Here is a 13,524-nt window from a genome sequence, read left to right on the forward strand (position 1 = left end):
GCTATCTCATACGTGATTTGGACAGTTAGGTGACTGCAGTGGAGAGAGTGCCAGGCCTAAAGTCAAGAAGACTCATCTTCCTGAATTCAAATCTGGCCTCAGACACTAACTAGTTGTGTGACCCTGGGCAAGTCACTTAGCCCTGTTTGCCTCAGTTTCCTCATCTGTAAAATCAGCTGGAGAAGGAAATGTCAACCTTCTTCAGTATCTTTACAAAGAAAACCCCAAATGGGGTCACAAAGAGTTAGACCAAGACCGAAACAAATAAACAAAATACATGATTTACTTTGTCCTTTGAAAACCTTTCTAGAAAGAACTGTTAATCCTTTTCAGAGAGATTCTAAACATAAACTTTAAGGGATTATACCCATGGCTCTAGAGCAAAGAGATAAAAAATAGACAATAAGAAAGAGCTTGACTTCTCTCTTTAGGGGTCAGGTTGCCTCCCAGGGTTGAATCTGATCCATGCTGGGGACCCTTAATGAGAGGTGTACCAACCCTCTGAGTTGTTGACAGTTACACAGACAAGGAAAGTGACTTCTACACAGGTTGGTTTTCCTCTCAACTTTACAGTCACCAGCAGAACCAGAACTGGAGTTTGTCACAGTTTAACGTGCTCTTTCTTTTTAGCACACTATATACCTGTGGAACAATTCAATTGGAAAAGTTCTGTAGACATCTCTGAAACAAGGGGTCACGCTGATCACATGTTAATTTAACAAACGGTATAATTAACAATTTATGTTGCAGTATGAGAAGAGCGTCTGTACTCAGGTAGTTTGAACCCAAGACTGATGGGTTATGTATGCTTTTTAAAAGTTCCCAGATGAATTACTTGAATCATTTCCCATCTCCTTGCTGCAGACAATGGGAGGAGCTATGCCTCTTCCCCAAACCTGTTGTTGGCAAATCTGATGCCAAGGAGAACTCATGTGATGCTAAAGTTTTGCTTCACTCTGCCAATTGTGCATATGCCTTAATTGTTTAATCTGTCCTATGAGGCAACAGTGTGGTGAGATATGACTTCCTTAAGGAGACTGCCAATGAGGTGGTATTCAAATGGCTTTGCAATCTCATCAGTTCATGACAGAGACCTTCCTCCCTTTCTCCTGAAATTACAAGGGTACCAATGGAGCATGCTGGTCGCCCCTTGCTATCATCACAAGACCAGCCCATCTTCTTTCTGCCATACAATCTTTGTGGGCCAATGGGGTTAAGTGACTTGCCCAGGGTCACACAGCTAGTGTCAAGTGTCTGAGGCCGGATTTGAACTCAGGTCCTCCTGTATCCAGGGCTGGTGCTTTATCCACTGTGCCACCTAGCTGCCCCTGCTATAACAATCTTTGATGACATCCTTTCTTCCTGTTCTCTGGAGCTTCTCATTGGTTGTGATGTCTCAGCCTGCTCACTCACACCTACCATATGCCTTTCCATTGTTTTCTGAGGGACACTCATCTTTAGTTCTTCAGAGGCAGGTGTGACCTAGGTCTCATTGCTACATGGCAACACCAGCAAAGTGAAAAGATGGCCTTTTGCTGTTTTGAACAACTTGGGGTTAGGAAGTATCAGTAAATGTTTTGCAATTTCCTTGAAGCATTCATTCCAGCCTTCTTTCCTTCTCTTCAAGCCTGGACCTAAACAGGTGACTTGTGTTTTTTGTTTTTGTTTTTTTTAGCGAGGCAGTTGGGGTTAAGTGACTTGCCCAGGGTCACACAGCTAGTAAGTGTTAAGTGTCTGAGGTGGGATTTGAACTCAGGTACTCCTGAATCCAGGGCCGGTGCTCTATCCACTGTGCCACCTAGCTGCCCCACAGGTGACTTGTTCTAAGACCCATGCTATCCCCATTGCATCAGCCTCCAATGCATGGAATCCAGAGCAAGTAGGGGCTAATATCTGGGCCCACCACCTGTAACATCCAGTGGCTATAAGCAGCATTTTGTGTGGGTGGGAATGTTCTAACAGAGTTAAAAAAAACCAAACCATGCTACCGGGAGCCCCCATCCTGCCTAGTAGAGCTCAGGGCAGAGGGTGTCCTGATTTGTAGTGATTAGGTGCTGCTTATCTCCCTGTGTCACAAGTTATTTGGTGGCAGCTGGGTCTTGAAAGCCGAGTCCTGAGTTACAGCTGTTCCCTATAGGAAAGAGGTTGGGTCAGCTTTCTTTCCTAGTGTCGTTTGAGAACATTCCCTTCTGCCTAATTTCTATTTTGAGCTTACAGTAACATAAGGGAAATCTTCACTCAACATGCACTCCCAGTGGTCAGCTTTCTGGCATTTCATCAGTTCAGATAAATTCGGTTTTAAAATACAGGGAAAATCACCATGACAAAGCTTCTGTCTTCACTGTTGCTGTTGGTTAAGCCCCTATGATCCCTGTACTATTTTCTTGGAATGCGATCTACTATTCCCATTTAGTGATTCCCAAATTTCTTCTTGTGTACTCTCGTGTACTCCTTCAAATACCCATGATAGCCGTTCCTTGGAGAAGAGACCAAACTATAGCTGAATTTGCAAGTCCCCCAAATGAGTAATGAAGTGAATTAAGTTGTCACCTAGATTAGGGTCCAATAATCTTCAAAATACTGGGACTCAGGGACCACAGGTTAGTGTGACAAAGAGCAGGAGGTGAGAATGAATTGATAACAGGGAGGGGTGTTGAAGTAAGGTGATAATGGGTGCAAATTACTACTGCCAACATCCAGGAGGGAGGCTTAGCTAGGAGACACACTTAATTCCTATGTCTTGGATGCACTACTCAGGTTTGTTTTCCATAAAAGGGAATGACAAGGTTTTTATTTTTCCTATCTTTTGCCAAGACCCTGGAGTAGAGAACAATATGGGGTTATGCCCCTGAGCCTTAATGCACATTATCTGCATTTCATATTTTGGCATTTAAATCATATGCTGAGGGCAGCTAGGTGGCGCAGTGGATACAACACCGGCCCTGGATTCAGGAGGATCTGAGTTCAAATCCAGCCTCAGACACTTGACACTAGCTGTGTGACCCTGGGCAAGTCACTTAACCCTCACTGCCCCACAAACACACACACACAACAACCCCAAACAAAACAAAAACAAAAACAAAATCATATGCTATCTCACACACACACACATATTTTATTCTGGGGCAATGAGGGTTAAGTGACTTGCCCAGGGTCACACAGCTAGTAAGTGTCAAGTGTCTGAGACCAGATTTGAACTCAGGTTCTCCTGAATCTGGCCAGGGCTGGTGCTTTGTCCACTGTGTCACCTAACTGCCCCCACACTCATATATTTTTAGATATGAACAATATAGGAATTTGTCTTTCTCTACTGTAAATATTTGTTAGAAGGGTTTAGTTTTTTTTTCCCCTTCTAAATGTGGGTGGGAGGGAAAGAAAAGAAATGCTTGTTAATTAAAAAAAATAGAAAAAAATCATTGTCTCATTGTTTTAATTGAGTTAGTTTAGTCTCCCCCAGAAGACTATATCCCCTCTAAGGCAGACTCTGCATCTTTTATATCATCTCATGATCCACACTGTCCCAGCCAGTTGCTGAAGATATTATAGGCATGGAACTGAATTTTAAGAGAGGATTATTTTTTGATTTCAACAGAACAGGTGAAAGGAAGTGGATATAGGCAGACCGATTCACTGAAGCATATACTAATGGGATTTCTTTCCTTTAGAAAAACACTGGCACTTGGACAGGGATAGGAGGACAAAAACCAACCACATGCCTTTGACTCAACTATTTCTCCCTAGTACAATGTGACCTATTAACTGAAAGAATGAATTGGTGCCTTTTCAACGAGAAGAATTTTATTTTATTCAGAAAGAGCATGAGTGCATAACAAAGTCATCTTGTATGTCTGTTATTCTAAAGATCAACACAATACAAATACTGGCAATTCTATTGTTCTAGAAAATAAGGTTTCTAGCAGTTAGACTAACAGGTAAGCACCCAATATCCTAGTCTACTCCCAACAAGTCATCTCCATTAAGTTTTTAGTTGAGTTTAGTTTACTTCACTCTTACTGAAGTGGACTGCAGAGGAAGATGCTACACAATTTCAAGTTTTGCTGGCCTTAGGGGGTTGGGTTAAACCAATTATCCCCATCATATTAAAGGCAAATAATACGAAGTACAAGGACTTCGTGTCTCTTGCTCAGATCTCTTTGCTACTTGGGAGCAATTTTTATGAAGGGAAAGTGGAGGGGTGGGGAGGAATCAGAAACAAAGTAATGCCCTTAGGCATAGGGAGAGGAGAAGAGAAAAAAAGGGAGAGAAAGGGAAAGGAGAAGAGAAAGGAAAAGAAAGAAATACAAAGACAAGATTAAATGGTGATGGGCCACCAACAATTGCCTCAGCTGTCCCTGGCCCTCAGAGGACTAAAGCCCCCAGTTACTTCCACCTAATCTGGGGAAGAGATTTTGGATTGCAGTGGTTTTCCTTATTATTTCTTGCTGCTTTCATAAACATGGGGAACAAAGCTGACCTTTAACCACAGCCTGGAGTTAGTCATTTTAGAAGATCACCAGTATTTCAGAATCTGACTAATTAATCTAACATCTATCACTTTGATCACTTCAACCCAGTTGATTACTTTTAGCTCCTTAAAATATACTTCTCCCCCTTTTATGAAGGGGAAACCAAGGACCTCAGTCAGCAAAGAGGTTTTAGATGGATTTCTATTGTTTGTGTTCTTCATCTGGTAGGACCAATGTGAACCTCCTTATACCACAGAAAAACTGAGCCAGGTAGTGTGGTTATACTCTTCACCTGGATGAAGCAGTACACGAGGAAAATGTGGCTGTGAAAAGAAAAGAGGCCATGTTAGATATCTTAACACCCAGGCCCCGGGTGTTACAACAGTAATGACAATCATTTTTTGGATTAGACCTCGAATTCCCTATACCAATGCAGACTGGTGCTTCTTAGAAACTTAATAATTTTATAAAACATAACATTTTATAAGATCAAAGGACTTGCCTAGGGTCACACAACCAGGATATATCACAAGCAGAACTTGAACCCAGGTCTTTCTGACTCCAAGGCCAACTGTTTATCAAGGATGCCAGGCCACGAGGACTTCAATGCCTTCTTTTTTTTTTTTTAATTTTTTTTTTTTTTTTTTTGCGGGGCAATGGGGGTTAAGTGACTTGCCCAGGGTCACACAGCTAGTAAGTGTTAAGTGTCTGAGGCTGGATTTGAACTCAGGTATTCCTGAATCCAGGGCCAGCGCTTTAACCACTTCGCCATCTAGCTGCCCCCCCTTCAATGCCTTCTTGATCATGAAGACAGTGATACCGACAAGAGGGAATGTGGTATGATGGAGAGGGAGTAGACTTCAGACTAAAGAAGAACTGGGTCTAAATCCTGATACATATTAGCTATGTGATGCCAGAGAAGTCATTCAAATTCTCAAGATGCTAGACAATTAATTAAATATAAATGGCAGAGGGGGCAGCTAGGTGGTGCAGTGGATAGAGCACCGGCCCTAGAGTCAGGAGGACCTGAGTTCAAATCTGGCCTCAGACACTTGACACTTACTGGCTGTGTGACCTTGGGCAAGTCACTTAACCCTCATTGCCCCCCCCAAACTATAAATTGCAGAGAAGATGCCACTCTATATTGGTAGAGGGAATTTCCTCCCTGGGAAATGGCAATGAATATCAAAGGTTCAGATTCTCCCCTTCCCCAAATAGCAGCTGGTACTCATATAGCATTTGAAGGCTTACAAATCAATTTATATGCATCATCCCATTTGACCCTCACAACCAGCCTCTGAGGTAGGTGTATTATTGGTCCTATTTTATAGAAACAGAGAGGTCAAATGACTTTTCTATTAAGCATCAGAGACAGGACATGAACCTAGGAATTGCCAGGCTCCAAAGTCTGTTGCTCTTTCTACTACAATATGCTTTTTCTCATTAATAGACCACATCATTAAGAATGTCTTCTCTGCTCTCTTTATGAACAGCAAAAATTGAGTTGGAAAAGAATGTTGTTAGGTAATGAAGAAGAAAAGAAATGATTTTGAGTTACTTTTTAAAAGAACACAAATATTAAATTCGTCTCAGACTTTTGGTGACAGAAAAGGGGAGAATGAATAAAAGAGTGGAGTTTCTGAAGCTCTGGTCCCATCAAATATGTCAAAGCCACTGGAATGAGAAGGCCAGGACTCACAATGTTAATTTTCTTCTCTCCATCACTGCTTTGCTGTTTCCCCCTCCATTTGGCCAAAGGACCATCAGAAGAAAATTCCCATGAGTTGTAATCATTTTGAGGGACCCCTCTCCATTGACTTAATTCGATTTTTTATTTTAATCTGTCCCATGGAAGTTCCCAGGTTACATATAAACAGGCTTGAATGCCAGTCATTGGAAGATTTCAAATGGTGCAGGGGTTCTTAACCTGAGGTCTGTGAACTTAATTTTTGGGATAACTTGACTTCAATATAATTGGCTTATTCTATAATCCTATGGATTTAACATCATGCATTTAAAAACATAATTCTGAGAAGGGGTCCATAGGTTTTAGTAGACTGCCAAAGGGGTCCATGACATAAAAACAGGTTAACCCCCCCCCCCCGAAACAGTGGGAAGAGGTGGAATGCAAGAAACTGCCTTGCATACCTCATTTATGTGTGGGAACCCCCAAGTCTGTCATTGGTTATGTTGAACACCTATTAGTAACAGTTGACCTTTTCTATATGGTCTTAAGGTTTGGGTAGAGCTTTACATATATTTTCTCCTTTAATCATCATAACAACCCTATAAAACAGGCACTGTTGTAGCAGGATTTATTCAACCCATTTTGCGGGCAAATGGAGGTCATGTGACCTGCCCCTGGTCAGCTAGGAAGGGCGAGAGGAAGGATTCAGGCCTGGCTCTTTTCTGACTCTAAGCCTGGTATTCTTCCTACTAAAACATACTGCCTTTTCATATTTCTTAGTTTCAGGGCTGGAGATTACTGTTCAGTCCTCATTCATCTCATTTATAAACACAACTATTCATTACAATGGCTAGAGAGAATGCCAGCCTCCTTTGATCTGGGTCGCCATGTGAGGAAAATAGGACCGTGTTCACACTTGCCTAGTGGGGTTGTGTAGTTGGAAGGAAAATCCCACAAATGTTTTCAGTAATCAGTTTACAGAGTATATGATTGGGAAGTTCCTCTTTATGTCTGACCCAAAGCTCTCCTTCCATTTTGGCTTCCTACTTATCACCTAACCTTAAGTGAGGAGGGAAAGGGATGGTTGACTATCTCCTGAAACTTTGACTTTCACACCCTGGAAGATAATTATTAGTCGATCAATCAACAAACACACATTGAATTCCAATGAAGTGTCAGGCATACTGGGGATATAAAAAGTGAAAGGGTATCTGCCCTCAAAAAGTTTGCACTTTGTCAGAAGAGACAATGTGTACACATATAGATACAAACAAAAAGTTAACAAAATGGAGAGAAAACAATCTTGGGCAGGGGAGGCCTGAGTAGTTGGGGGAAAATTGGGAAAGGTTTCGTGTCAGAAGTGGGAATTCTTTTTTTTTGGTGAGGCAATTGGGGTTAAGTGACTTGCCCAGGGTCACACAGCTAGTAAGTGTCAAGTGTCTGAGGCTGGATTTGAACTCAGGTATTCCTGACTCCAGGGCTGGTGCTCTATCCACTGCGCCACCTAGCTGCCCCAAGAGTTGGTAATTCTAAGAGGCACAGGTAAGGAGGGAGTCTCTTCCAGCAGGTGGGGAGAGCCAACACCAAGACACTGAGATGGGTGATGAATTATATGAAGGCAAGTCTGGCTGGAGGTAAGGGGAATAAGGTGTGAAAAGGATGCAAAGAGAGATTTGGGCAGCCCCCTGTTCAATCTTCTTTTCTCTGGGAAAAAATCTAATAACTAGGTAAGGCTGTAAGGACTAGCAAACCAATTTAACATCTTGTACAAGGTCTCGGCAGCGATGAGCAAGGAGAACATCTGTGGAGGAGGAACCTATGGACTTGACTTTACCTTGTTGACTGCATCTGGCCAGTTCTGGGTCTCAAGGCAAAAACCTGAGTGTTTGGGGTACACAGCACCCCCCTTTCCCTTCAGTGTTCCATCCAGGAAATTGGCTGTGTAAAACTGAACCCCAGGCTGGGTTGTGTATACTTCTAGCTTCCGTCCACTGGGGGAATGATAGACGCTGGGGAGAAAAAAAAAATCAAATGATAAATAATTCATGTTTTAAAGAAGTAGAAGGGAGAGAAGAAGGGGCAAATTACTGGGAAACATATGGGTCTAGAAGAGGCAAGAGGAGCAGGGGAGAGAGACAAGGCATTGGGCAGCTAACAAAGACAGAATCATTAAAAGAGATACACAGGCAAGAGGCAGAAAAATGAAAAGAAGAAAAGTTTTCATATATTGGAAGGTAATTATTAGTTGATCAGTCAACGAATACTTATTTCAGTCCCTATTATGTGCTAAGCACATTAAGGACACAAAAGTGAAAAAGTCCCTACCCTCGAGGAGCTTACAATCTAAGTCAGAAGAGACAATGTGTACATATATAGATGCAAACAAAATGTATGCAGAATAGATGGAAAGTACGGGCAGGGGGTCATCTTGCTCCCCACCTCATGGCCTCCTGGAAGAGGACTGAGTGGAACCCAAATGAAGGTTGATTTGAGGAGTGGGTCAGAGCCATTCACCCAGGATCTTGGGTATAGTCCAACTTGAATCACCCCCAGTCAGTCCAACAAGTGAACTTGGAGGAATGAGGTAGAGTTACCACCCTGGCCAGGTTGGAATCCCTTCTCAGGAAGATTCAAGGACTTGGAGAAACAATCTATTAGAAAGGTAATGATTTCTTTTCTGAGTTAAAAATGCTGACTTATCCTCTGTAAGTGTTGGGATCTAGAGATCATAGAATCGATCCAGATTTAAAACCCTGAGACCATAGATTTAAAGGGATCCTAGGTTATCTAATCCAACCTCCTCATTTTACAGTGCAGGAAACTGAGGCCCAGTAAAGTGATTTGTACCATCCAAAAGGGCTGGCTCCCCTTTACTTCTCTGTAGCCTAATGCATTGCTGCTAGAACGGTTGGAGAATATTTCAGTAAAACAAGAGGTGGCAATCTTTCCCAGCCATAGAAAAATGAATGAAAGGTGTCTGACCTTGCACAAAACTGCTTCTCTTGTGTATTCTTCAGACAGAAGTTGTGGTCAAAACCATTGATGTGGAACTTCTCTATGTGCTTTCCAAGTTCTACTGGCTTCCTCAGATCAAATGCAGTCCCCTGCACAGATTCCACTTTTCCTAGTGAGAGGGAGTGAAAGAAAGAGAGAGAGAGAGAATTCTGTTAACAGGTACCAACACGACACATATACATATGTGTATATACATATTTCTATTTTACATGTGTCTAAATGTATATACGTGCGTGAGAGTATAAACATATAGACACACAAAGTGGGAGGTAGTGTATAGAACACATTTTCTCTCTCCAAATATTTATACATTACAGGAGGAAAGGGAGAGGAAGAGGAGAGGTTGGTTGGGTGGCCAACCTTACGGTCTTCTTTTCTCTGGGCAAAGTGACACCGATTCCTCTAACTTAGATGTAGTTATAACTGTGTAAGGCTTTAATGACTAGAAAAGCAATTTAACATCTTAAACAAGGTCCCAACAGTGACTACTATAGTTCCTTAAATTGTTCTTAGAGGGAGACTATAAGTTCAAATTCTGATAAATATTGGTTCCAAATACTTGGATTTGGCAATTTATTTGTGGCAGGACTAAAACACAAGAAATGAGTTAGCACCTCAGAGACAAGGAGAAATTAGGAACTTATATCTGACAATATGGGGAAGAAAGAAGTGGCTGGTATTGTACTCCATCCACTTCTGCTTTTTGCGGGCTCCTAAATGAGGAGGCAAAAGGAGACCCTCCCCTTTCCCCAAACCTACTACCTCTTTTTTTTTTTTTTTTTGTGGTGCAATGGGGGTTAAGTGACTTGCCCAGGGCCACACAGCTAGTAAGTGCCAAGTGTCTGAAGCCAGATTTGAACTCAGGTCCTCCTGAATCCAGGGCTGGTGCTCTATCCACTGTGACACCTAGCTGCCCCACCACTACCTCTTGAGTCAAAGACTAAGGCCCCCTTTCTACAGTACAATCTTGCTCTCTCTTTAGGAACGCTGTTAATTTGTGAAGGTTAGCATCTTCAAAGTTTGTAAGTAGTAAATGACTTCTTACTCTACCCAGGTTTCACTGTAATGGTGACATTACTGAGCAGACTGTTGAGGACTTCCATCTTCTGGACCATACCAATCTAACTAATATGTCTAAGAGGCAGGACCTGAGCTCAGGTCTTCCTCATTCTGAGGCAAGCCCCCTAACCATTCTTCTAGGCTGCCTCTCATTGTTCAATAAATTCATCAATGCAAATAGTATTAATGCACACTAATGTCTTAACTGTTAACTTTCCCAGAAAAAAAACTTGCATTTTAAATCAGATTTCCTGGAGACACAATGTCATATAATAATTAATATAATTTTACAGCTGCATGGGCCCTGAAGAGATCCTCTTGTCCAATCCTTTCAGAAAAGAAGAGATGAAGATGCAGACAAAGGAGTGATCTGCCCAAGGGAACAAAGTGAACTCATGACAGAGCCAGGGCTCCTGAATCTCAAACACAGTGCTCTTTCCACTACATCATGTTATATTCCCAAAGGAGTGACATCATCATCATCATTATTATTATTGTAGGAGCGACTTTGTGGAGATTTCAGACGTCGGAGGGAAATAGCTAGGTATATGCATGTTATCTTTTTAGAGCCCCTCCAAACTACATAATGAAACTACTCTATGTTGGAAAGGGGCCAACCCTTTCTCCTCCATTTGTGTGGTATGCATGGCTGTGACACTGACTCTTTCAAAGTTAGGTAAATTGGCAAAAGTTTTGAGATGGAAGATGCCCATGGTGATGTTACATACATTCTCTCCTCACTGAAAGCAGAAGTGACACCCAACTCACTGCATTTCAAAGGCTTTTCTGTGTTTCCATTGAGAGAGCAGCAAGGGGGGAGGGGGTGAAAATAAGACAAAAGGAAGAAGCAGGATTCTCGAAGTTAAATTTGGACTGAATCTTCAGACTGAATCTGCAAAAGGCCTTTTTGATTGCCCAAGTCTAGTCTGTTAAAATAATGAATTCCTTTCCCCTATGTGAACACATTCATGTGGTTTAGCCTGAATGTAGACTATAGCAAAAGCATTTTGGTGCTCATGACTGAATTCATTCATGCAGATTAGAGCCCCCTCAGAACAATGCCTGGCAAACCCTTTCTGCCCAGTGGGCTGGGGTTCTGGCCCAGTTCAAGTTGTTTACAGAACTCCATCCGGGGGATTTTCCATAGACAGGGCCAAAGTAGCCTTCATGGTGGGTTAGGTGAGGTGCACTACCTGCTCCATTATCATCTTTGAGTTTTTTTGGGAGCTTGGTTCTATACTCATTCAGGATGAACTAATCTTGGGGGACATAGCTATCGACTACTCAGAAGTTATGCCTTTGCTTATGGCCATAATATGGCTGCTCCTCCAGCCCTCTCCCAGTCCCTCTCTAGGGAATTAAGGGGATGATAGGGTACAAGGTGACAACTGGAGCACATTTCAGATGTGACACGACAATGCCAAAGGGCAAAGAGGGCAAGATCCACATAGAAAAAGACAGGGACAGCTGTGAAATCCTCTTCAAAATCAGGAGTCTGAATAGTATATGGTTCTTGCTGAACAAGAGAAAAGAGAGTATGAGGGGAAAAGAGGAAAGGTCCTGTCATACCAAGGATGTCCAAGTGGACAGAATGTTGGCCCCAGAGTCAGGAAAACCTGAACTGGAATCTTCTGGCTTTATGTGACCTTGGCCAAGTCCCTTAACATCTCTGGGTTTCAGTGTACTGATGCGTGAAATGAGGATAATAATAGCAAAATGTTGTTGAAGATCAAATGAGATAGCATATGTAAAGGACTTTGCAAACTTTAAAGAACTATATAAGGGGCAGCTAGGTGGCGCAGTGGATAGAGCACTGGCCCTGGAGTCAGGAGGACCTGAGTTCAAATTTGACCTCAGACACTTGACACTTACTAGCTGTGTGACCCTGGGCAAGTCACTTAACCCCAATTGCCTCACCAAAAAAAGAGAAAAGAACTATATAAATGTCAGCTGCTATTATCACTCTATCTTTTTATTTATTTATTGTCTATTATTACTCTTGAGCTTTGCAGGGGTGGGGGCGTGGGGGGTGTGAATATATACCCTGTCACTTGACAGTGGTCACTTTTGGTGCCCTTCCCATGCCAATATGGTTGTTTGTTTCCAGGGTCACACAGCTAGTAAGTGTTAAGTGTCTGAGGCTGGATTTGAACTCAGGTCCTCCTGACTCCAGGGCTGGTGTTCTATCCACTGCACCACCTAGCTGCCCCAGTATGGTTGTTTTTTGTTTGTTTTTTAAATTTATTTTTCACACTCACCAAAGATCAGGAAAATGAACTTGTTGTTCTGCTAACTTTGGCTGTCTGAAAAAGAAAAAAAAAAGGCTGTGCCTTCGATGCTAAGAACAGAGCTAGGTGTCAAAGCAGTTCTCTTAGAAAGTCTCAGAATACAGGAAACTAAGTCAGAGATGGAATGGTGCCCTCAGACTTTTGACTCACTCACTGGGTTTTGTTCTTTCACACACCAGAAAAGGCCTGGGATATCAGAGACATGAACTGTTTTCTAAGGTTCAATCCCTGCCCCTCAATCTCTGGGATTTTTCTCAGGGAAAATAAAAAAAGACAGCAAGTTTAAACTGGTTTTTGAAGCCAAACTTCTGAAAGGTGCCTACATCTCTCTCGTTGTTAGATAGATACGCTCAGATTTTTAAAAGGGTGGACACAAGAGGAGACAGGAAAGAATCCTCACCATGGATGAATACAGAAACCTGCCCTGGAATTGGAATGGCACAGTAAAAATAGTAACACTAATGCTCTAGAGATAAGAAAGGGAATGAGGCTCACGGAAAATGTGATCGGCAGTAAAAAGGGGCTTTTTAAAAAGTTATGTTTAGGGGGCAGCTAGGTGATGCAGTGGATAAAGCACTGGCCCTGGATTCAGAAGGACCTGAGTTCAAATCCAACCTAAGACACTTGACATTTACTAGCTGTGTGACCCTGGGCAAGTCACTTAACCCTTATTGCCCCACCAAAAAAAAAAAAAAGAAAGAAAGAAAGAAAGAAAAAAAGTTATGTTTAGAATAAGGATGATAGCTGGCATATAGAGATGGCTTGGCATGGCGAATAAAGACCTGGCCTTGGAACTGGGAAGACCTGTGTTCAAATCCTGCCTGACACATACTATTGGCTGTATGGCACTGGGCAAATAACTTAACTATTCAGTGCTCTGGGCAACCCTATGACTAAGTAGAGGAAGAGGTGCCTGTTTTTTGGTAGAGGAAATTCTCTGGCTAGGAATTCCAATTCTGGTCCAGGGGTCTGGATCAGAAAAGAAAAAAAAAGATTGTCTAGTAGTTTA

At 42.2% G+C, this 13,524-nt stretch overlaps 1 protein-coding gene across 1 annotated transcript in view; it reads right to left on the reverse strand.

Moving 5' to 3' along the window:
* Window positions 1-3,780: 3,780 nt before the first annotated feature.
* GALM (galactose mutarotase) overlaps window positions 3,781-13,524 on the reverse strand; it is a 58,895-nt gene continuing 49,151 nt past the window's right edge. The window contains exons 5-7 of the mRNA XM_043989189.1: window positions 9,136-9,277; window positions 7,988-8,162; window positions 3,781-4,789 (exon numbers count right to left, since the gene is read on the reverse strand). Of these exons, the coding sequence (XP_043845124.1) occupies window positions 4,712-4,789; window positions 7,988-8,162; window positions 9,136-9,277 (395 nt within the window). The 3' untranslated portion in view covers window positions 3,781-4,711. The remainder of the gene's footprint in view (window positions 4,790-7,987; window positions 8,163-9,135; window positions 9,278-13,524) is intronic.

The sequence above is a fragment of the Dromiciops gliroides genome, chromosome 2, assembly GCF_019393635.1.
Source record: "Dromiciops gliroides isolate mDroGli1 chromosome 2, mDroGli1.pri, whole genome shotgun sequence".
NCBI classification, from domain to species: domain Eukaryota; kingdom Metazoa; phylum Chordata; class Mammalia; order Microbiotheria; family Microbiotheriidae; genus Dromiciops; species Dromiciops gliroides.